The sequence below is a fragment of the Neopelma chrysocephalum genome, unplaced genomic scaffold (genome assembly GCF_003984885.1).
Source record: "Neopelma chrysocephalum unplaced genomic scaffold, ASM398488v2 Primary Assembly neopelma1_64, whole genome shotgun sequence".
Taxonomy (NCBI): Eukaryota; Metazoa; Chordata; class Aves; order Passeriformes; family Pipridae; genus Neopelma; species Neopelma chrysocephalum.
Genome location: NW_020897721.1, coordinates 5,837,330 through 5,860,979, shown reverse-complemented (window position 1 = coordinate 5,860,979; position 23,650 = coordinate 5,837,330). Strand labels below are relative to the sequence as shown.

Below are 23,650 nucleotides of genomic sequence, written 5' to 3'. Positions count from 1 at the left end.
AGAGAGACCTTTTCTTCCTCCTTCAGGCCCTTTTAGAGAGTTTGCCTATAAGACTCTAATCCAGAACAGACATGAGGCTTCTGTAGCTTACGCTATACAAGGTTTCTCTGTCTTTAGCTATACATCACAGAAATAGCCAGAAAAACATATATGAATGCAGTGGCTGGCTATTTAACATACCATTCTTCACTCCCCTACGGTTAAGACCCATTCTGTGCACCCTCTCAGGAAAGAAGGAGCAGAATGAGACACATCTGCTGAAAATGAAACACTTCCTCCTTATAAGAACTACCCTTGGCCAGGAAACATAGGTCTTTTTTCAGTAAATACATGACTGCTGTACACAGGACATCCTAACACCCACAGACAGCTCCTGTATGATCCTTTGGCACTAACACAGTTTCACTCTTGTGGGTACCCTAAGGTTCATCATCCACAAACCCCAGGCTTGCTTGAGCACAACTAACAACACACTATTTCTGAATACATGCAGAAAAGAATGCCAGCAAATTATAAACATCAATATGTAAAGTGCTTCTGATTTTTTACTTATTAAGGGCACCATCCAGTTATAATTCATGAGGGATTATTTATTTAATTCTTACTTACCTGGACATGTCTTCTGGTTGGGTACCTGTGCTCTGCTGCCACTATCTTTGTGTGGGGTCCTACTTCTGTCCAGCCCATGAGCAGGTGAATAAAGAAAGACCATCAGCATCAGCCCTCCAAGTGTTGGATGGGCTTCTCTTTAGTAACTCTGCTATGCATTATGTGCACGTGGTACTTCTCAGACAAAACACTGCTTACCTTAGTACCCAGGAGTGCAGAGATTTTAATGGGATAGGTGCTATATTCATGAACTTGCCAAAGTGATTTCCATTAGTTATGAAAGGAGTCCTCAGAGATTCCTAAATCAGTGAGAGTTCAGATAATTTGTGTCAGGCTGACACCTTCATCCCTGGTGTTGTTTATACAGAAATATTTAACAACACCGAATTTGCCTCTGTTTCTTCCTGTAAAGGGCATGCTTCCCCATTGCTGATAACTCCTACTGGAGAGAGTAGGACAATTATTCTACAGAGGAGCTGAAGGCATTTGAAGAAACCCAATACTTTAGTAAAGTATTTCCAGGAAAGATCAATGGGTACTCCTCGCCTGAAGCACTTTAGGGGCACTTTTTAGTAGTTGGAACACCATCTGCTCCTAAGTAGAACTCTTCATCAGTCCTTCCCACTTACTGATGTAACTGATAGGAGCAGTCTGCAGATGGAGCCTCCCAGCCCAGATGGAAAGGGAATTTGGCTGGATACATAGACTAATTTTTTGCTTTCCGAGAAGAGGCCTCGCTAGAAGCAGAAGAATGTGATCTGGACATCTAATGGGGATGAAAAGCTTGTCGTGGCAGTTTGGAAAGAAAAGTTTTTTTATGTTCACAAAATTCCAGAATATGCTGAGTTGGAAGGGATCCACAAGGATCACTGAGTCCAACCCTTAGCCCTGCACAGGCCCATCCTCAAGAGTCACACCATGTGCCTGAGAGTATCATCCAAATGCTTCTTGAGCTTCACAGCTTGGTGCTGTGACCACTGCCCTGGGGAGCCTGGTCCAATGCCTAAACCTCCCTGGACACAGCTTCAGGCCATTCCCTTGGGTTCTGTCACTAATTACCCTTGAATTAGTAATTAGCCAGCCAAAAAGATATTTTTTTCTTATGCAAATTTCTGCTCCTATTTAAAAGTTTTTACTTTGAAAAAAATCAATCAGAAGATAATGCCACATAAAACATGAAGTATATTAAAATTTAAATGTCCAAACCAAATGTTAAAACCAAACCTACAGCAAACCAAACAATAAATGCTTTTTTTTTTTTTTCCCAAAAGTGTACTAAATTCCCCTAAATTGTAAAAGAAAACATTTGTTGACTACTTAGCTGACTGATGGCCAAAAAAGGCCAAACTATTTGTAAGTATTCCCCTATTAGCAGCAACGTGAAGATGCATTTTGAAAACCTCAGGTAAACTCCCTTCTTGTTTTATACACATGAGTAGTTGATTAAAACAGGGCTGCTTGAATGAATAAGCAATTAGGATCTGATTACATTCAGGTAAACTGTAGTAGGTTTTATCTTAAAGAATTAATAAATGATTCTCAGCTGATGTCTTAACTGCTCTCAGAAGGTGAATCATCAAGGTCCCTCACTACACAGCCAAGTACCGAGATTTTCTTCAGTACCACAGATTTTTAACAGATTTTGACCAAGTAATTTCTTTGCAGAATCATCTTTAACACTGTGGTCACAGTTCCTTACTCATATAATAAAACTAATGTAAATATGCATTTAGTTTATGCTAAAGACAGCTTCATTTAAATAAGGGAAGTGATGTTCATTCACTCTCATGTGAATGAAGCCTGCTACCACGTTTCTAAAGGGGATCTGCTCTTAGTGCAAATCCAGGCAGAGAGCAATATTTTACTTTGCTCTGTGACAACTGCACTCTAATGGTGTTCTCCATTATGTGTACATTTAGCTGCTCTTAGAGCTGTATTTTTCTTAGCTAGCCTTTGTGATATTGTTTCATGCAGCATGCAAGCACTCTTCAAGGAGCTTTGGGACAAAGCACATATCTTACAACAGTTTTACGGTGAATTGGCAAGTGTTAATTATCTGAAAAACTTTCTCAGGCTTAAAAAAAACACCTTGCACATGAACACAAATGAGGCAAAATCCTGATGCTCATTCAGGAGAAACAGTCATGAAGACACTTCCATGTAAGTCTGTCCAGCCCAACCACACATCCATGGGCAGCACTTTCATAGCAGTTTTCTATTAACTCAAAGACCTTCTAAACACAAATTTAATTTGACTGATATTCTCCTTTTCAGCTCCTCTTCCCTCAAGGAAGCTATAGAATTTCTCAGGCTGTCCTGTACAATATGTGTGGAACATTCTCCCTAGTTCTGCATGTCCTGCATTCTTCAAATCCTGCATTACAACTATTTTATTAGCTTTCCATATATCCAGCCATCCATCTGAACTGAAAAGATGCATATGCATGTGGTGAGAGATTTAGACCACTGGCTTTTGCTACTACAACTCTTTATCCATCCCTGGCCCTTTCCCCTTTTGATTTCATCCCATGTTATATTAGCTTACAACTGATCTTTGACTCCACAGACAACCAGCAGCCACTTCAAATTATCTGCATATTATAGCATTGCCTGTAGTTTTCAGATATTTTGGGTACCTCTCCTGCAAGGCATTATACAAATAAATTGAAAATGGGAATATTCATCTCAACAGCTTACAAGAAAGTCACACAAGAAAGGGAGCAGGAAAATACTATGGTTCTCCTTTTCCAAACATGAAGGTGAGACATCAAGTCATGCAAGAAGTCTGGGACAAAGCCTGTATTTAAATATAGATGTTTATCCAGGATCATAAGCGTGGCCCCAGCCTCTGTCTGACAACCACCATGAATACTTGGAGTACTAAAGTAAACAGTGAAAGCTGAGCTATATTAAAAAATAAAACCAGAAAGCTGCATTTAGAGTAGAAAACAGAAGGGGTGACAGAGATGATACCCTGGCATCACGTACCAACAGGAACAAGAAACCAACAGTCAGGAGGAGGAACAGTGGTGAAGAGATTTCCTCCCCATTCTAAGAGTTGCAGCTGTTGATGACAGAATATATATGCGATGAACATATAAAATATAGATTTATATATACAAATATACAATAGGAAATAGTCAGTATACAAATACTTACATGTAAAAATAGCTATTTTACTTTCCCCTTTTCATGATTTACAAAAGCATACAAAGTTTCCTGTTGGTTAATGTTTAAGTAGTGTGAGTAAACCCTGTGTGACATGTTCCACACGTAATTCCTTCAAGTGTTCACAGTATTGGCTATTACAGTGTTGAATCTGACATTCCAGATGTTCAAATATTCATAGGACACATTCTAAACTTAAAGCATTAGTTTAAATACAGTTTAAATAAAACTCACATGTGTAGTTGAATTATGGTCATATTACAATTGAGTTTGCTGCAGCTGAAAACTTTCCATGACAGTAAGTTTGGAAATACATATTTAAATTAGAGATGAGTATATTTTAAAATTCTTGAACTGCCTCTTGATGTGCAGCTAATGCTGTGAGGTGGGGAGTTCTTTCAACTTCATCTGAAGCAATGCAAGCTGAGACAACTCAGTATTACAAATTATCCTCAGTAGGAAAGCGGATGCACAGAACAATTCGCCATCAGATCCAGACATGCTGTCACTTTCTTCAAATACCCAACAGACAAGAATAAATGACAGGTACCATTGTTTTTGTGTTAAGAATAAATGATCTGTAGCATTCTTCATCAGGAAAGTGCTTTAAATTAAATTAAATTAGTCCTCACAACTCCCTTGTGAGGTAGATAGACACTATCCCTGTTTTTAAAGCTGGAGAAACTGGAGATCTAAAATAAATTATGATGGCTGCATGGGAAATACTGTCAAAATACTGTTATTTGGATGTTGGAGCAACTCAAAGGCACAACTAGAGTAAATGGAGATATTCATGAGACAACTTTTCACTCATGGGTTTGGATACTGACAGCAGACTTGGTACAACAGCCAAAGGTTCACCGTGGGCTGCAAAACACAGTCTTTTCTGAGTGCCATGCTGCTGGAGCTAAACAGAGGGACAATGGCTTCAAAAATCACAAACTGCATTGTCCCAGATGGTGCAGCCTGACCAAGGCAGAAGGAAGCTGCATTTCAGAACTTATGAATTAATCAGGAGCCTTGAGCAAGCAGCATCTTCTCATGCAAGAGTTGTGAGCAGTTCAAGAACCATGTTTAGCTCATCTCTAATTTTACCATATATGCAAGTGCTCACATGTATCAATGCATTCAGCTGATTTTGGTTTGTTTTTTATTTTAATTTACTGACTTATGGACCTTGGAGGTCTATATTTTTTCCTCATATTTCTCTTGTTGAAAATTTCTGCTAATACCAGAAAGGAAACTAGTGCTGCAGTACTGTCAATGAGCTATACATACTAATTTTAAATATCTGAGATGATGGACAAGTTTCAAAGGATCACCATGTTCTCTGTGTGCACCTGTATATAGAGGAAATCTCCTCTGTGTTTAACTGCTCCTGCCTTGAAGTAAAATCCAGTTAAAGTATAAAGTGCATAGTGTGGAGTAAAACCCTAAGAAGTAACAAACAATGTGTCTACCTTCCACAGATGATTAATTTTGCTTAGCAGCTGAACCATCACCCTCTTTGCCTTCTGGTTTTTAGTTTAGTGTTGCCCAGGCTGAGAAAGGCCAGCCAGATGTAAGCAAAACTATTGTAAACTGAGACATTTTTGTAATATGCTGTTAAGGGAGAGTTAAGAAAACCAGTATCAAGACACTGTCCAGTTGGGATGTGTAAATATTATTGTTTGCTTCTTGGCCCACTTAGCAAACACCTTCTTTTCCGTGATAAACCTATGGCCTCCATATGGAGCGTTTTCATGGAGAAAGTATTCCTCGCACTCATCTCTTCCTGGCTCGTAATAGTGGTAGGGAACTTTACGAAAGCCGTCTGACCTAGGGGAAAAAAAAAAGATATACTTAAGTATTATTTTCAAGAAATACATAAATACACACTGCACCTGAATACAGGATACAAACATCCTGGATTGTATGAGCAGTAGTGTGGCCAACAGGACAAGGGAAGTGATGGTCTCCCTGCACTTGGTGCTGGTGAGGCCACACCTGGAATCCTATGTTCAGTTCTGGGCCCCTCACTACAAGAAAGACATTGAGGTGCTGGAGCTTGGTCAGAGAAGGGCGACAGAGCTGGGGCAGGGTCTGGAGCATGAATTTTTCAAGGAGCAGCTGAGGGAGCTGGGGGTCCTCAGCCTGGAGAAAAAGAGGCTCAGGAGTGACCTTATCACTTCCTACAACTACCTGACAGGAGACTGTAGCAAGGTGGAGGTTGGTCTCTTCTCCCAAGTAACAAGACAAGAGGAAATGGCCTCATATTTTCTTCACCAAAAAGGTTGTCAAGTGCTGGAAGAGGTTCCCAGGGCACTGGTTGGCTCCTCATACCTGGAGGTACTTAAAAGACATGCAGATGTGGCACTTGGGGCGTGGTTTAGTGCTGGACGTGGCAGTGCTGGGTTAACAATTGGACTCCATGATCCTAAAGGTATCTTCCAGCTTAAATGATTCTGTGATTCTATGAATTACCTGAAATCCTTCCCATGCATCAGCACTTGAGCTCCTTTGCTAAACTGTGTAAGGGCTTTCATTACATCATGATTTCTATGAATTTTCCTATGGAAAATGTAGCTCAGTGTGTCTCTCAGCATGCACTGATCTCAACAGTCAGTAAGAAGCTGATGAGCTGGCTCTTATGGGTACTGCACATTTTGTTTAACCTGTGAGAACTCAGTCCACAAGTCTCCATACCTAAGCAAAGTCTTCTCATTGGATAGTCCCAGCTGTTGAAACTGGTTCTCCAACTGGCTGCATAATCCATTACAAGTAGGTAATGCAGTCAGAATTTCAGCTTTAAGGAAAGCCATCCTTCCCTGCTGCCAACAGACTTAAGTGCTATCATGCTGTTGACTGGTTTTACATCAGGGCTATGCAATGCCAGCCTGGCTTGGCTCTGAGGACAACCCCAGTCCTGTCACCCCTCATCTCGGGGCGTCTACTGCGTTTTCATAAACAAAGAACAACATATGTTCACTCCATCTGGATGACTCCATCAGTGAGATCTGCGAGTTCTAAAAAGCCAGTCTCTAATGTTAAGATATCCTAATTAAACAGCTGTGACTCAAATTCCATTGTTTGTTTGTTTGTCTGTTTTAGGGTCTGCCAGGAATGAGCCTCCCACTGGAGTAACACAGAGTGTGGAGTGAAGATCTGCACAAAGACTTGACTTGAGGAGCTGAGGACCCACTGGACTGGTTACATGCCAGACTTGAACCAGCTTGGGTACAGAAGAAGAGATGTGTACATACTAGTATCACCCATTATTCCTGCTTTACTGAACAAATGAGGAATAGTTTCATTTTATATTTTTCTACCATACGCTGTAGACGAAAGTGTTTAACTTGGACTTTTAAAAATTGTGTTTAGAGTTACATTTCTGATGAGGTGATTAATCCATTGTCACTGTAAGGTCACTAACGGGAGCTGGCTGGAATTTATGTTGCTTTATGGTGATAAAGCTCACAGGACTTGTTTTATTATCTAATTAGAAACCTCTACTACTCAAAACAAGCCATATATAACCTAGAAAGTTCAAGTAGGTTGCTCAATGGTGGTGAAATGTAATTTCAGGTAACTATCCTGGGCTAATCAGTTTTTTTCACTTCCAGGTGTATTTGGTATTCAGAAAATAATATATTAGTTTTGCCTCTATAGATTTGTTTTAGCAGGGGAAGCAAGTACATTTTTATCACAAGAGTATGAGCATACTTTGTTTCCAGCTAATTCAGAAACTGCGAAAGATCTTTGATTAAAAATAGTTCCTCGTGACATCTGATGTTAGATTTTGTAAATGTTTTTATTTTACCAACAGCAAATGCCATATCAGGAGTGAATATGCTGACAATAGTGTCACATCAATGCAAAACACTGGGAAATGACTGCCTGATCCATTTTTTGGATTTATGATATTAAGATCAATTGTGAAATTTTGACAAGACATCAGAATTGTAGATGCATGAAAATAATTTCCTGTGATCTTACTTGCAGTAGGTGTCATTTATCATCCCATAGACGTGAATTCCATAGCAGGCATCCATAGCCAAAATTAAGGTAAACCAACCCGTACTGAGATATGAACCTGACTGGACTCTGTGAAAATACAACATACACAAAACAAATTGCAATGAGAAATTATCAACACTTTATCAAAGCAATATAATCTATTGCCTGGGACAAAAGGCATTAAGCAACTTGACAATCTGTCAAAACCATACAATTACTTTGAATTATTTATAGATATGCTCTCATTCTTCCCAGCTTGGGGCCTCAAGCTATTGTCCACGGAAAAAATACCATGTTAAATATCTGAAGTCAAACGATGCATCTCCCACAAGACAAAAAAATAATTTATTTTCACATCTGAAAGACAGCAACGAGTAGGGTTTGTAAAATGAGATAAAGTTCACCAAAATACAAACTACTGTCAGAATTTGTGCTGTGTGGATGTGGGTACGCACCATCCTCTTCTGCAAGCAAAATCTTAATCTGCACTGGGCTATCCTCAACTTGACAATTCACACAGTAATGAAACTTTCATGGATATTTTGATAGAAAACCATCTAATACAAGGTTTTGAAAACCAAAATTCTGTGCACACCCCTTTACATAAGTTTGTGTTGTCATTCTTTAAGATAACATATCAAAGAGCAAAACACAAGAGGATAGTGCCCAGATTGACAGTCTTGGCTCAAATAACTCTTTATGTTAAATCAGTCCAAAAGTATTACCTGCATAAGTGAGAAAAATTACATGTGTAAGGTTTTGGCTCACAGACTGGCTGTGTGAGCACTGTTAATCACAACCCAAATCCTGTTTGCTCTACTCAAGCAAATGTTACCAATTACTGGGAGTCAAAGAGTCACCCATATTACCTGGGAATGCAAGACTCACTGCTTTAAAACCTCATGAATAGTAAGAACACACTTAGCTCTCACTGCTTACAAATTGGCTAAAGTCCAGCTTTGTGCATGTATTGCTTTCAGTTTGACTCAAATCAACGGACATAATTATCTTAAAATTATAAAAAACTTGCCAATTTCCAAAGAAAGATATCATGAAAACCATCTTAATAGAGTACCATCTTAATGGAGGCTGGGTGTGAGTGAGAGGAGGGGATGTATCAGCTTTTTGCCACAACTGTAAGCCCTCAGCCTTTGGGCATGGCAGGGACCAGTCTGTTCTGCACCGTAAATTAAAGTAGCCTAAGGTTTGCACACCATTAAATTTTGCTGCCAAAGAACTCCCAAGCAGACCTACGTGCTAATCAGTTATTCCCGCCAACAAAATCTTCTGAAAACATTTTCATCTTGGGGTAGGAATAAAACTTTGATGCGGGGGGAAAAAAATCCTACAGCAACTTATCCAGCCTATAAACCCCAAGGTTCCTGTGAGAAAGATGAACCAACCTCAGGTGTTTCTTCCTGGTTCAGAGCAAGAACGTGCTGTGGTCTCCTGCCTCCCAGGTAAATATGCCAGTCAATGGCTTTTGGCTCAGATTCTGTGTTACTTCCTTGCTCAAGTTGAACCAAAGACTAATTAAGACGATGGGTGAAAAAGTAGTTGTACAACCTTTATAATGCCTGATACATACAGGTCTGAGATTCAAATTCCATCTCTGATGAATACCTTTAATTATTGATAGTAGAAAAACTCCTAGAGCTTTACACTCCTAAAGAATCTCCAGTACGCTTCAGTTTAAATAAACCTCAGTTTTTTAAGTGAAAAACCATTACCTCAACTCCCAGAGCTGAGTACCCTAAAAGGAGTTAAAATATTATTTTCCTTGCTCATGTCTGTTATCCTACATCAGTGAGCTGGTGTGAACTTCTATCCCTACCTTTTCTAAAACGTCCTTTTGCTCTGGGAAACACTTAAATATGTTTAGCTGCTTTTGTAAAGGACCATACTGGAAGCAATAAACAAAGGGTTAACTTAAACTGAAGACTGACAAGTGGGAACCAAAGGCAGGGTGTCAAATCCCCACGTTTCCCTAAGTGGTACCAACTATAATTGTGCTTCTTTACTTGACACCTTTATAGCCATGAAACTGTACATCTGTTTATCTGCCCCATTAGGATCTTCATGTCTTTAACCAGAATGTTCTGCTACTGTCCAGCAAAGAGAATTCCCAACCCAATCCACATTATATCAGAGTAACTTTCTGCCATGATAAAAGGCTGCACTGCTTTGGACTTGCTTTCTGCTCCTGCACCAGGAAAGCACCAGCCTTGAGCTTTTAAAGCCTTTTAGAATCATAATAACCATTTATAAGAACACGACGAAGATCAGGACCCTTCCAATAATGGAGGTTTATTGGAGAGCACTGTATTGACAGTAGCATCTGAAATTTGCTATACTCAGGAGGAAAAAGGAATTTTAAAAAAGAATTAATCAATATTTCATGTCCTGTTTTAACACCATCGGACCTTAGTCCTCTCATCTATATACTGCACTGGCAGGATAAATAAAAACAGCAGAGTGAGTTCCCAGGTACCTTTCCTGGGAGATGAAGTACATGACGGAATACAGATTATATACTTTAAAACAAAGCACTTACATTCATCCCATTTTTTCCTCTAAAGACACACAGGGATACAAGGGAATATACTTGAGCAGTGGGGATTCTGGATGATTTGGTAACACCTTAGAATTCAATCTGATACCATAAACATACTTTCAAAAGTCTAATGAAAGCAGTATTAGAAATGTGAAAACAATTTTAGCTGTCCCTAAAAAGCCATAAATCTCTGAATACCTTTTAAAATATCATCCCATAAAACTGTAGTGCAAAGCAATGTCTCAGCCCTTGCTATTATGCTAACACTGTGCACTCAATTTCTCTCTCTACAGGAGAGTTTTACATGCTTTTTGGCCAGGGATTTTTGAGGCTCATTAGAAAAGACTTCCTCTTGTTACTGTAATTGCATTCAAATTTCAAATTTTACACACTGAAAAGAAAAAAAATCCTCCATTCATGTGTAACATAAGGCTGTGTTACTGTACAAATCTGAGGGAAGGACGACATTAATCCCAAAAGAGGGAAAACAGGATTTGGTTAAACATCATCTCTAGAACTACAACAGGCAGATCTATTGTGATATATGTGTGTGCAACAAACCCAAAATTGTTTCCTATTGCTCACTGTGACTTTTTTTTTAATAGTCTAAAATTAATGGGGCACCAAATCCAGGCAGGAAATTGTCTCAACAGCTCAGGAGAAAATAATGCACTATTTTTCAAGAAATGCATTTTAAAAGATGGCTTTGCTTTCAAGACATGATTTACAGCAGGGTGCAGCAATAAAAAGGCAATGCTCACAAAAAGTTACTTTGTTTATCTTAAAAATGAAAGCTTATTTTGCATACTTCCTACTTTATTAGGATTCTTAGAGAAATGTCAATTATTGGTTGTAATTCACTCTGCTAAATACCATCCAGCATTTCAGAAAAGTACATAGGCAAATGCCTAACATTAAACACATGAAAAGACCAGTGGAATCAACTTAGTGAAGATGCTTGAAACGAAGTATATGCTTGCTTATCTTGCTCTTAGCGAAGGTTTAAATGCTTAAAATGTCATTATTTAATCCCAGAATATAAAAGTAAGCTCCAAGATTAACTGGAAACTTGAAAGTTTCAAGTCTCAAAACATAGAATTTGCATTTTTAGTAATGCCTTCCATAAACTACAGCAGATAGAACTGACTGCAGTTTCTCACAACATGTTAAAAAAAGAGACTTGCCTTCTATATTTTAGAAGAAAAGGGTAAAAGGCGTGTTTAGGATGGCTAGAACCGTAATGTGTGATACATAAAGCTTTAATTAAAAATTAATTTTAAAGAGAAGCAATTAGACAGGGCTCTTCAGCTTTAAATTTCCAATACTCCACAAAAAGCAGAAGAAATTGATATAAAGGAGGTGGCATAGAGAATGCCCCATAAAAAGGCTGGCAACCGAAATTCATCTTCTTTGACATCTATAACCAAGCTTTGATTTAGGCCAAATGAAGGAAAAACCGGTTCCTTCTGTCATCAGGGGCAAATGGAGGAACATAAAATATTGTCTTAGTGATCAAGGCCAGGTGAGTTCAAATCAGATAAAAATTTTGTTGTCACTTGTGTTTGGAGTTCACCAGGAAGTTCTGATCTGATCACTCCAGGAACTTCTTTTCTTTGTTCAATTGTTCCAGGACTTTTTATGTGCACAATCAATTTTAGCTCTCTGGTTCAATGGACTGTAATTTCCAGTGGGGACTTCAGTGGTAAAAGAATAAAAATGAAAAAAAAAAGTTTGTGAAGGCAGAGAAGATCTGTAGACAAGTAAATGCATGTCAATCTGTTTGCAGAAAAGAATTTAGAAATCTATTTTTTAATTCTTTCGGGAGAAACTAGAGATCACAGAAGGTCAATTAAGACTGTTAATTAAGATAAAAACTGAGAAATTCAGTACTTCAAAAAGCTATTAATTAACAGAGAGCTCGCCAAAAGCATTAGACAGACACTTTTCCTTTTTCACTTAATTTCAAAATATTGCAGTAAAGTAAAATTCAACAATGACAGATTGAAATGACAAAATTCTCCAGGCCAATTAATTGACAAAAAAATTTATCTTTTCATAAAGGTTGTTTATAGACTCTAATCCTCAGATGACTCTCCCACCAAACTACTGAATCAGCAGCAGCTTTATTTGCAGCAGCTTGTCAGGCCTCTTGATTAATAAATAAGTATAAATAAGAGTGTTGGTCTAAACAAACTAAGACACCTGAGGAAGCATCTCTGAGTACAGCTGCTGAACAACTCTTCCTCTTTGCCAAATTAAACACCCACATTCCCCAAGTCTCAGTTTTGGTCTATGCCTTCCTCTTCAAATCAGAAGCAGATTTGTAAATGACAGATTAGAATGAGCTGACAGGCAAATGCACCACCATGAAGAGAAGAGCAAGGCTCTCACCTCTCCTTTGAGGAGCACATGCACTTCTCTTGCCAGAGAGCTGGTTTCTGAGAGGAGAAAAGGAAGTACATTTGGTAGAGAGGAAGGGTAAGACTCTAAATGCTGAAGAATATTGGCACTGGCCTAGATTTATTTCTGTTTTCTCTAAGACTCAGTGCTTTGTTGCTAATTATTTCATTACATACTTTCTGGAGAAAAAAACCAGAACAGCAATGAAAATGCAAGCACAGAGAATTGATTTCACCTGGTAAAAATGGTTGCTATTTCTGCCTTATAAAGATACCTGTTAGGCAGCTGTTTATCATAATTATTTTCCCTCCTTTGTACGTGTGTGTGTGTACAGGCATGTGCTTGCTTTGCATTCCACAATGATGCAGGACATCTAATAATAAACAGCCGTGCCCCTCTAGCACTGAGCAGCCTGTCTCACACATTCAAAAGCCCCCATCGTGCTTCAGGTCATTCTGAAGAGTGAAACATTTATAAACGGACAGATGTTTTATTTTCCATCCTCTACAGTTTTTTATGCAAAGCTTAAAACAAGTGGAATGCATTATGAGCAGCACAGACCACATTCCAGATTCAGACAGCGACCGTGCCGGGCAAGATGTACCTGGGCACGGAGCAGTGATGCTCTCCTGCCAGCCCAGACTCATGGTACATCAACCCTACTGGGAATCCTGAAAATAAACTGCAGTTGGGTGGCATGCTGTCCAATTAATCTCCAGAAATATTGGCTTTCTGTTTATATTAATGCTGCACCAATGGAACGCAGGGGACAAGAGTTCATTTCAGTCCGTTGAACTTGCTACAAACCCGCAGTAAAGGCCACAGACTAGCCCATGACAACCTCCCTTCCCAAACGGATTTAAAAAGAGATGTAACAAGTAATAAATCCCATGTCAAAATGGCACTGAAAACAAGACAGGAAGGACACTTCTGAATAATCACAAAAGGGAGCAGAGAAATGATGGCTTTGTATTTAACTGCATCTAATTAAAAAACCACCGAAACTATTTGACTTACTATTAACAATTTTTGGTGAGACAGGCAAAAGCAACATTAGAAATAAGGAATAACCTGTTACTACAAGTACTGAAAGACCTGCAGCATCTGCTTGGGTATTTAATTTATGCACATAGTTACAATCTTTGTGTTGTGTACATTTTTTTAAATTATTTTTTTCCTCCCTTTTCAAAATAAGCATGGAAACCTGAAACAAAGGGGAGAAAAAAGGCAGCAGCTTAAGAAAATTGACTTCTTCTGCCCAGGCTTCTGTAGCTTCCTTATTTCTGATTCCTCGACCTGACTTTGATGCATCTCAGCTCCGTTGTGAACTCAGGCAACCAGAGAAGGAAGTTATTTCACCCAGGCAGAGAAAGCTCCTTCAGATGCCTGTGCTGCTGAGCACAGAGAAGAAAAGGGGAATTCCTGTTTATCAAGGGGGATCATAGAGATCCAGCTTGCTGCAAAGCCCACAGAAGAGAAACAAGAAGAAAGAATTATAACTGTAAACTCTGCCCTCCAGCCTATATATTGCACTTACTTGTATTATTTTGAGGTGATTCTCACGCAGGAAAACCTCTGCTAATCTTTTCAAGACGAATGGCATTCCCTGCAGAGAATATGAGTTGGTAGCTAAGTTTCTTACAGCTTCTACAGGCCACACTGACTCTTCAGATACAAATTGTGGTCCTGGTGCAAACTGTTTACAGAGCAGTAAATGTCAATTCCAATCTTTTTTTCCTTCCCCACTCTCTTCCCTCTTCCTACTCTTTCCAGAAATACGTATTCTCTTAATTTCTCTTGAATCAAGAGTTCCTTATTTCCCTCTCTTAGGTACAAACTGTGGTCTGATATTGTGTGCACTCAAGTTATTAGAACAAGATGCCTTTTGTGAGTGCCCAGGTTGCATTTGCTCCCTGAGGTCAAGCAGTTTATGCACGATTACAAACAACTCACTCAACCCACTGCAGGTGCACTGTGCAGAAAGAGAAGTATGTGGCTCCACACATTTCCATTTGCACTGCATTTTGTTGATGAGCAAATGGGTGTTTAAATCAGAAGAGGATCCACAGGAGTGTGGACCACTACAACCACGCAGTTATGTTTGGAGCGAAGGAAAACTAAATTCCCATAAGAAGATTTGAGGGCTAAGCTGTTGGCATCTTTGCACAGCCATTTTCTCTTCAAAAATCACCTCAGTAAAACTCACTCCACGCTTAGGAAGACTGAAATTATCACTAAATGCAACTCTTCTGGACTGCATCCTGCACAGGACTCGCTCCACGATGCAATTCCTTCTGCTTGCAGTGGTTGAAGCAAATGGAAGGTAATGCCAAAATTTCCCTGGGCACTACTCGAGCCTGCAAGTTGGTTGTGGCACCATGGTGTACCCCCATCCCACTGTTCCCCACTTTCCATTGGACTAGGCTAGGCCAAGGACCTTCTGCAAACCCTGGTGGCTGTGCCAAAGGGCGTGACACCTGAAACCTTGGCACAGGTTTCAGGGCTGGTGCCACGGTCCCCTGTAGGGCAGCTTTATGTGCTCTGCTCTTCCCCAGTAGCTGCATCCAGTTTGCTGAGTGCTGGTTCAATATTTTCACACAACGGGAAAGTGAGTAGAAAAGGATTTAGATTTTCATCCTTTGTAGCCAAAAGTGAATCAAAACTGAAAACTGCGCCAAGTGGAAGAAAAACAACTCAAAAAACGACAGTGCCTTTTTCCTGCATCGACATTTAAAACAATATTTGCTGTCTTGGGTCTGCACATTTTTCTGCAGGGAGGACATAAACTAAACAGAGCTGCAGTTAATCCAAGATCCCTGAAGAGATTTAATTAAGGAGGCTTTCCCACCCTTTTCTTCTGGTATTAAAGGGCACTCACTACTCCTAGCTGCATATTTTAGTGAAATGTATTGTAGGTGAATACAGAAGAAATTTCTTGATTAGCTCTTACCTTCTCAATACAAGATGCTGAAGGCAGTTCATCTAACCTTGTCTGAAAGCAGCTTCAATTTTTCATAAAAACATTTTCTATTAGGTTGGGTCTTTTTTATGTTTAAATCCAAAAATATGATACAGCTTCGTAAAGGTGCACATTGTATGTCTGTGACATTGCAGTGTGAGCAGAGGCTTTTAAAAGGATATTTTGGTTTATTGCTATGGTGAAAATGAAAGAACACCTAGCACAAGATTGTACCCTAAATCTGTTTATTGAAGTGGGAAGAACACTGGACCAGATACTCAGCTGACAGAAATCACACTGATGCACAGCAGCTGATACCCTTTTAAATTTTCCACATTCTGCAGTCCTTGTGGTAGCTCAAGCAACACCTCTTTGATGTTACCACGGAAGGGAGGGAGATGTTACATTGTTCTCCCTACATTTCCCATTTATCTGAGAACTTTGCTTTTAACCAGGATGGATGCCCATCCAAAAAAAAAATTAAAAAAAATGGAGGGAAGGAGGGCCAGAATATTAATGGGAAGTATCATTTCTGAACAGAAAATATTCACAGGAAAAAGAGAACTCAAGCTCCACAGATACAGCCTTCATCAGTGCACACTCCTCTATCAACAACTTGTCTCACCCCAACTATGGTATTCACCAAAGTGTTGACAGGTATCCTAAACTAACTCCTAATTTGTTGCTAAATTACTGATTTTTTACATTACAGCAGCACTGTGAATCCTCAGTCTGCAGGCACTGTACACCCACACGTGACAGCCCTTGACCCAAAGAGCTTAACTGTCAAATAACCAACAGAAACAGATTCCTTGGAGAACGTACATATCCTTATCCCTAATCACATTATAAAGCCACATTCTCCGAAATTGCATCTGGAGCCACAGTGCTCTTCTCTCCACTGACTATTTGCACTAACCAAAAGTTCATTTTGGAGTACGGAACATCAATATTTTTAGCAAAAATGAAATCTTAAATCCAGAAAAATTATTCTGATATGGGAAAAGGAGGTAAAAATAGAACTTGTGTGGATCTGAATTTTAATTCAATTGCAAGAGGCCATAATGTAACCCATCAGTCAAGCTTTGAAGATGAACTGCTAATTAATACAGATGTTGCATTCCCTTTTACTACCATAGCTTTCTTCACATTAACTTTTCCTTAAAGTATAAAAGGAACAAAATATTTCTCTTAGTCTTCTTTTTTTTTAAAAGTACATTTTAATGAAAAACACACACATATATAGGTATCATATTTCTGTTTAGTATCAATATTAGAGTGTTGCTTACTCTCTCTATTCCATCCAAGTGGATCTAAACTTTCACTGCTTTCTTAATTAGCTAGCCTCTGTCCAACTACCAAGGGAGAAGCAAATAATCCCAGCCTCTGAACAGTTCCTTCAGAATATTTTATTCCAGTATTATATGGAATATACGGAATATTGCAGGAGGGTAATAGTACAAGTGGAAGCTTTGAGAAAAATCACCATACTTATTAGAATGGCAGTGAAATGCTCTAAAAGAGAATTTTTATGGCTCCTCTGCTATCAACTGAAGTAGCAAATAAGTTAATTTTCCGAGTCTTTCACAATCCAGCTCTTTGAGAATAGTAAATAGTAAACTCAAGAATTATCTGACTAATCATCTAGCCAGCTCACCATCAGTGTAAGCTACTGCCTAGTTATCAAAAGTGGTGAAGAACTCAGTTAGCATCAGGGATATGGTATTTCCAGTGAACCCAAGTTACCAGAATGCTCTGATTTCTTTTCCACATATTATATTGCTTAGTGACATCACCTTTTCAGTGATCCCCTGTATCAGTCAGTTAAAACCTGGCTTTGTTGCCACTGAATTCTGCAGGCAGGTTGCTCCTTAGAAGGCCACACACCAGGCAGTATCCATCAGAGGAGGCTGTTGCTGCTCCCCTGGCACCAAAGTTCAGGACTTCACAGTTAACTGAATTTTTCTCTACAAGATTTGCATAAGAAACATTAAAACAAGCTAATTGATTGAAACTAGAAACCACAACCCATTTGCTACAACGTAGGTGGCTCAAGAGTCCTGTAAAATTTAGAACTGACAAAAATTTGTTCCATAGTTGCATTACAGAGAACCTTAGGTTGCACTGGTAGCTACACAGCTGGAAGGAATACCAGATTAAAAATTAAGAGTTAAATCACACACAATAGCAGAGGTAGCGTCACAATTGGGTTTAAAAAACAACAACATTCTTTAAAAAGCTTTTTCTTTGCCTCTTCATGCTATTTGCCTGATAAGCCCTTGCCAACAAAGACATTTTACTAATTACAATTAGTTATACAAAGTGTGGGACAACTGAAATGATTTGATTTTTTTTTCCTCACAAGATAAATGTTATTTTGAATTCCAAATACACAGTGGGAAAAATAAAATAGAAGGCACAGATGGCATGTTTAATCCAGACATGTATGAATGTGAATATACTTATAGGGACACTCAATTCATTTAAAACTTTAATCTTACAGTAGTTGTCTAGAAAAATCAGCACAGAGTAGGTTTTATGCAATTAAATTAATTTTCCCCTGAGCGGAGACATTTAAGGTACAAAGCCAAGAACTGAGCTGTTCTCAAAAAAATTTAGAAATAAGAGGATCTTCCAGCAATTTTTTTTTTAATGTCTCCAGGCCAACAAATAAAAGTATGCACATTTGCCATGTAATATTAATATGGCACTATGTTTGCATTTGATATAATCTATTATCTACATGCAATCTGAACACATAAAATACGAAGCTCTGTTAAATATCTTTCTGTGTTAACTATCAATCTGTGGTAAACACCACTTCACACTTAGGCTCAGAAATAACAAAGGAATCTTTTCGCTTCAGTTCTTTGGAAACTCTTCCTAAGATTTTCTACAAGACCCTCCTTTGTCCTCCACCTTGCAACATCATGAATGCTCCTCTAGTCATACTGAGAATGTGCTTATCCTGTGAATATTCTCAGTGTTCAAGTGTATTCCCATGAAGGATGTGCAGCACCGAGAGCCTGAGCAGAACACAGCACGTGATCCCTCTTGGGGACTCTCTCCTAAGTCTGTATCTTGAAATCCTTTGAAGTTCCAAAAAAATAACTAGACTGGTTGAAAAATGAAGAGCTGATCCAGCTTGATGCCTTCTCCCAGTCCTTTTTACATGCCCCATCACTCGAGCACTTAGATATAAACCTTCCGTAATACAGACAACGAACCTGTACAAGTAAACAGGCTGACATGCAACAGCCACCCTCACGAAGCAGCAGGTTTGCTCCCTGCTCCCTGCAGCACCTTTTGTCATTACACTAGCCATTTTGTCCTCAGTTTTGTCAAGGGAAGGCATAGCACTTAGGCAAAATACATTTCTTCTCTTTTTTTCTGGTCTGCGAGTCAGCATTATCTGATTAGGTCTGCTTCCCACGGCTTGTTCAGCCTCGCTTATCAGACACACTGGAAAATATTTCCAATAATAAGCCACCAGAAATCTGCCTTCATATCTGGTGTCAGGCTACATATAACAGAAATCTTTTCATTTTAGTTTTAAAGTATTGCTTCATTCAACAAGCCGACTGCTGGCTGACACACAATCTAACCTAAAGGCTATGGATCAGCAGGCAAATGCAGAAATTCTATTAGTTTTCAGACCTGAGGTTTACGCCTTTCATTTCAAATGAAATCAAAATCCTACACATGAATAGGTAAAGCACAGAGTAAAGATCCTTTCTTAAAACCATCCATTACATATTACATGAGTGCAAGGAAGAAAGCAGTTTCTGCATCTTGTAGATACTGCATTTCTTGTGCTCAATGACTCTGGTAAGGATGGTAAATAGCAGACATAAAAGAGATCCATTTTGAGGAAAAATTAAAACCATGACGAACATTATATTAGGCAATGTGAAATCCTGCAAAGGTACAAAGACAGGCATATTCAGATATGCTTGGTATTAACAAAACCTCTCCAAGCTTGTATAAATTGGAGTTCCTTACCTAAATCCGATTTTAAAAGTCATGAGCAAACTTGTCTATGCTTTAAAGGTTCTGGAAATCCTCATTTAGGACCAGAGGAAGGAAACAGTGCAAAAGTGCATATTACAAAGTATCCAGAATGTTTATGAGAATATTTCTTCTTCCAAACTGAAAGAAACACCACCAACAAAGAAAGATTTCATTCCTTTGGTCTTTTTATAAGTGTTCATACATTTTATAGGTAATCAGAGTTCCTACCCAGATTTATATACAAATACAAGAGATTTATGAATGATTGACACCTGATTTTGTTTTACTGTTTGCTCTAAAGAGATGTGTTCACTGGAAGTTCTCAGAGCACAGGCATCAGCATTTTGAGGTAGTATACAGACTGATTCACCAAATTAATAGCAGTGAGTATAATTTGCTTCTGGTGTGGTTTTCCTACACAAAAAGGAAGGAAAAGTGGATGACAACTATCTTAGAACAAGAAAATTAATTATGATTACCTAATCACAATTATGATCACACTAAGAATGTTTTGGGATTTTTTTGCTATTTGCCTCATTCTGTGCAATCAGTTCAGAAAATTGTTCCATGGCTTTGCTATTTATTCAGGAAAAAATACATAATAAAAACATGACTTTCTGTTCTTTGAAAACTTAGCTGTAATATTTGTCTTTGGAGTATGGCATTAAACAGTAAAGAAGCTTGCTGGGCTCCCCCTTTCTCATTATATAAACCTACTCACATCTTTCATTTGTACTTTGTGTTTATTTGTATGTAATCCACATTTTCCTCTGGCAGTAGGTTTGATAGCCTTTTGTTTCATTCTGTGCTGATGCTATCTGATAGCTTGATGAGCACAAGTGAGTCAGTATTCTCTGTCATAGTTCTCAGCTATTATAATATACAGCTAATATAATATATCCCATGTATAGATATCCCATACATTTTCTCCAAGAGAGGTAGAATTGTAGGTGTTACCCAAATATAAAGAAATGTTATATCAACTGGCTTAGAGTGAAAGCAAACAGAAACCTCAAGATGCAATGTCCAGCTCCAGTTCTCAGTTAAGTTCAATAAGTCAACTAAATCACAGCTTATAAAGGAATAAAAAAAAAAAGCCATGATAATTCTGTTTTATCTCACAGATGATAACAGAAATGCTGCGTTATCTTGTCCTTCTGGCAGGTATATGCCAGCACTTCTCCTGATTCTGCACAAGTATTTTTGACAAGGAAACAGTGCTCTGTACACTTCAATCAAAGGCTGACCTAAATGGTGCTTCAAAATTAACGTTCCATTGGGATTTACTAAATCAGGGCTGCAGAAGGCTAATATAAAACATGAAATATAATATCTGAGCTGGCACCACTGCTTACGTAGCACCTTTCATCACCAAAGGTTCTTGGTAGATTACACACACCCTGACAAATGGAGCCACTTGTACCTGGCACTGATAAAGGACAATTTAGGATGAGGATGAAGAACCATGTATCAACTGAACTCCCCAATAATAGGGGAGATGCCTGCTCAGTGCTGGCAAGAGAGGAATACTGATACAGAGCAGTTTCCTAATGCATTCTCGAATTACCTTGGAAATTTCTCACCCAGGTATTGACCGGATCTGACTACATTTAACTTGTTTGATCTGATGAGATCAGGTTGTGTGGCTGCAAGCTTGTGATAAGAAACCAGTGTTAGAAATAAATCTTGGATCTCATAAAAGCAAAGCAAGAAAACCCACAACCCTAAATCATTCATATGGAAATTATTCAATATAAATAGGTAGTTCCTTCTTGAACTGCTCATATAATATTCTACATCCATCTATCATTATGAAAACCACATGCATACACAGATTATTACCATATGAAACAACGAAGACATCTTACGTCTCCTCACAGGTTTACCAGCATTGCTCAGGGCTTTGTTATTTGAGACTAATGCCATTATCCTTTATCTTTATGCTGTGTAGTATCACCCTCCATTGTGCAGTATCCATTATTACACACTTTGTCATGCACTGCCTCTGCAGATGTATATGATACACATGTATATAACTGATTTACAGATACCACAGGCACACACACTGCACTCAGATCTACCACGGGTATTCCTCACACTTACCAGAAAAAGCAGTAGAGTTACTTTTTATACACCAGAGGACCATTTTTTGTAAATGTTGAATGATTTCAGTGGTGACACTATGACTTTGTTTTCCTTCAATTTGTTCGTAAGAGGATGTAAGAAATAAAAATTTACTGGTAGGAGGTAGGAATATAAATTAAACTATTTTATAGATCACAGCAATTGTTCAAGAGCTTGAGAACAACAATACAGGTGAAAGAAGAAGAAAGAATATCTTCAACTGAGATCATTCAAGTTTGCCATTTACTTGAACAAGCATAACCACAGAGCTGTTCTTCAAATAGGGAGCTGTCACTTCTCTGGTCTTGACTGAAGCTTTGCTCTTTTTTACCTTTGTATTTTTATTTGGTTTCTCTGAGTGCAGGCAAAGGATTAGTTTGAAATGATGCTTTTTTATCCATCCTGTGGAACGAGTTGCCCACCCCTAATTTGCATAATACAATGTAGGCTAGGCAGACTCCGTAACATTTAAACAGAGTTTACAGAGGCTGTAAGAAGCAACTGGAGTGGAAGTATTTTGTGCAAAGCAGTGTTTGAAAAGATGCTAGATATTATCTTCTTCAGTCCTCAAATACCACAGTAAATGAAGACATAAGCCAAACCTCATTTCTCCCAGCAACCTTTTCAAAACTGTCTTTCCTGCAGATTTCTGGAGTTTCCCTTTAAGAAGACAGTCTGGGATGAGGGCACTACAAATATAAAATTATCTCCTCTTGATAACTTACTTCACTAGTGCATAAATCACATGAAATGCGATTCTGTATGGCATGAATGCATGAAAATTAACCTTGGGGAAAACACACTGTGATCCAGAGCTAAAATACACATTGGCAACATGTTCCTTTTTAAGCAGTTTAATACTGCAAGTAAATGAGCCCTCACAGAGTTATTCAAGGTATGTAGGGACAAACATTATCAACAAGCAGAAAAGCTAAACCTGAGGTGGACAAATCCAGGTCTAGGCAGCTCAGCTCAATCCACACTGAGCTCATGTACCATAGAATCATAGAATCAGCTGGGTTGGAAGGGAGATCATCAAGTCCAACCCTTGATCCAACCCCACTGTGGTTCCCAGCCCATGGCACTGATGCCACATCCAGTCTCAGCTTAAAAACCTCCAGGGACAGAGAATCCACCACTTCCCTGGGCAGCCCATTCCAATGGCTGATCACCCTCTCTGGAAAGAAATTCTTTCTAATATCCAACCTAAACCTCCCCTGGCACAGCTTAAGACCCTGAGCCCTCTTGTCTTGCTAAGAGTTGCCTGGGAAAAGAGACCAACCCCCTCCTGTCAGGGAGCTGTAGAGAGTGAGGAGGTCTCCCCTGAGCCTCCTCTTCTCCAGGCTGAACAGCCCCAGCTCCCTCAGCCTCTCCTCACAGCACTTGTGCTCCAGTCCCTTCCCCAGCCTCATTGCTCTCCTCTGGACCTGCTCCAGCCCCTCAATATCCTTCCTGAACTGAGGGGCCCAGAGCTGGACACAGCACTCCAGGGGTGGCCTCACCAGTGCTGAGTCCAGGGGAAGAATCACATCCTCACTCATGCCCAGCAGCCTGTCAGACCCTGCCTGAATGGAGCTGTGTGGCACAGGGTGTTACTGCTCCAACTCTTTGTCACCACCACACAACTGGAGGTGGCTGATCACCCGGTTCTGGCAGCACGTGGAGCAGGTCTCCAACCTGCTGAGAGCAAAATAACCAGACTAGACCAAGCCATGGACACTGGAAGCACAACAGGCAGGCATTGCACTGCAGTTAGGAAGTGGCTTTGTCTTCAAGTGGTGCAGCCAGGAATGTTTATGCTGACCTTCCAGAAATGTGCATCCATGAGC

At 39.2% G+C, this 23,650-nt stretch overlaps 1 protein-coding gene across 3 annotated transcripts in view; it reads right to left on the bottom strand.

Annotated features, from left to right (window-relative positions):
* Positions 1-1,875: 1,875 nt before the first annotated feature.
* The window catches only part of ST6GALNAC3 (ST6 N-acetylgalactosaminide alpha-2,6-sialyltransferase 3), a 214,210-nt gene continuing 192,435 nt past the window's right edge, over positions 1,876-23,650 (bottom strand). For all 3 annotated transcript variants that reach the window (XM_027683154.1, XM_027683156.1, XM_027683157.1), the window contains exons 4-5: positions 7,753-7,860; positions 1,876-5,595 (exon numbers count right to left, since the gene is read on the bottom strand). In XM_027683154.1, the coding sequence (XP_027538955.1) occupies positions 5,409-5,595; positions 7,753-7,860 (295 nt within the window). In that variant the 3' untranslated portion in view covers positions 1,876-5,408. The remainder of the gene's footprint in view (positions 5,596-7,752; positions 7,861-23,650) is intronic.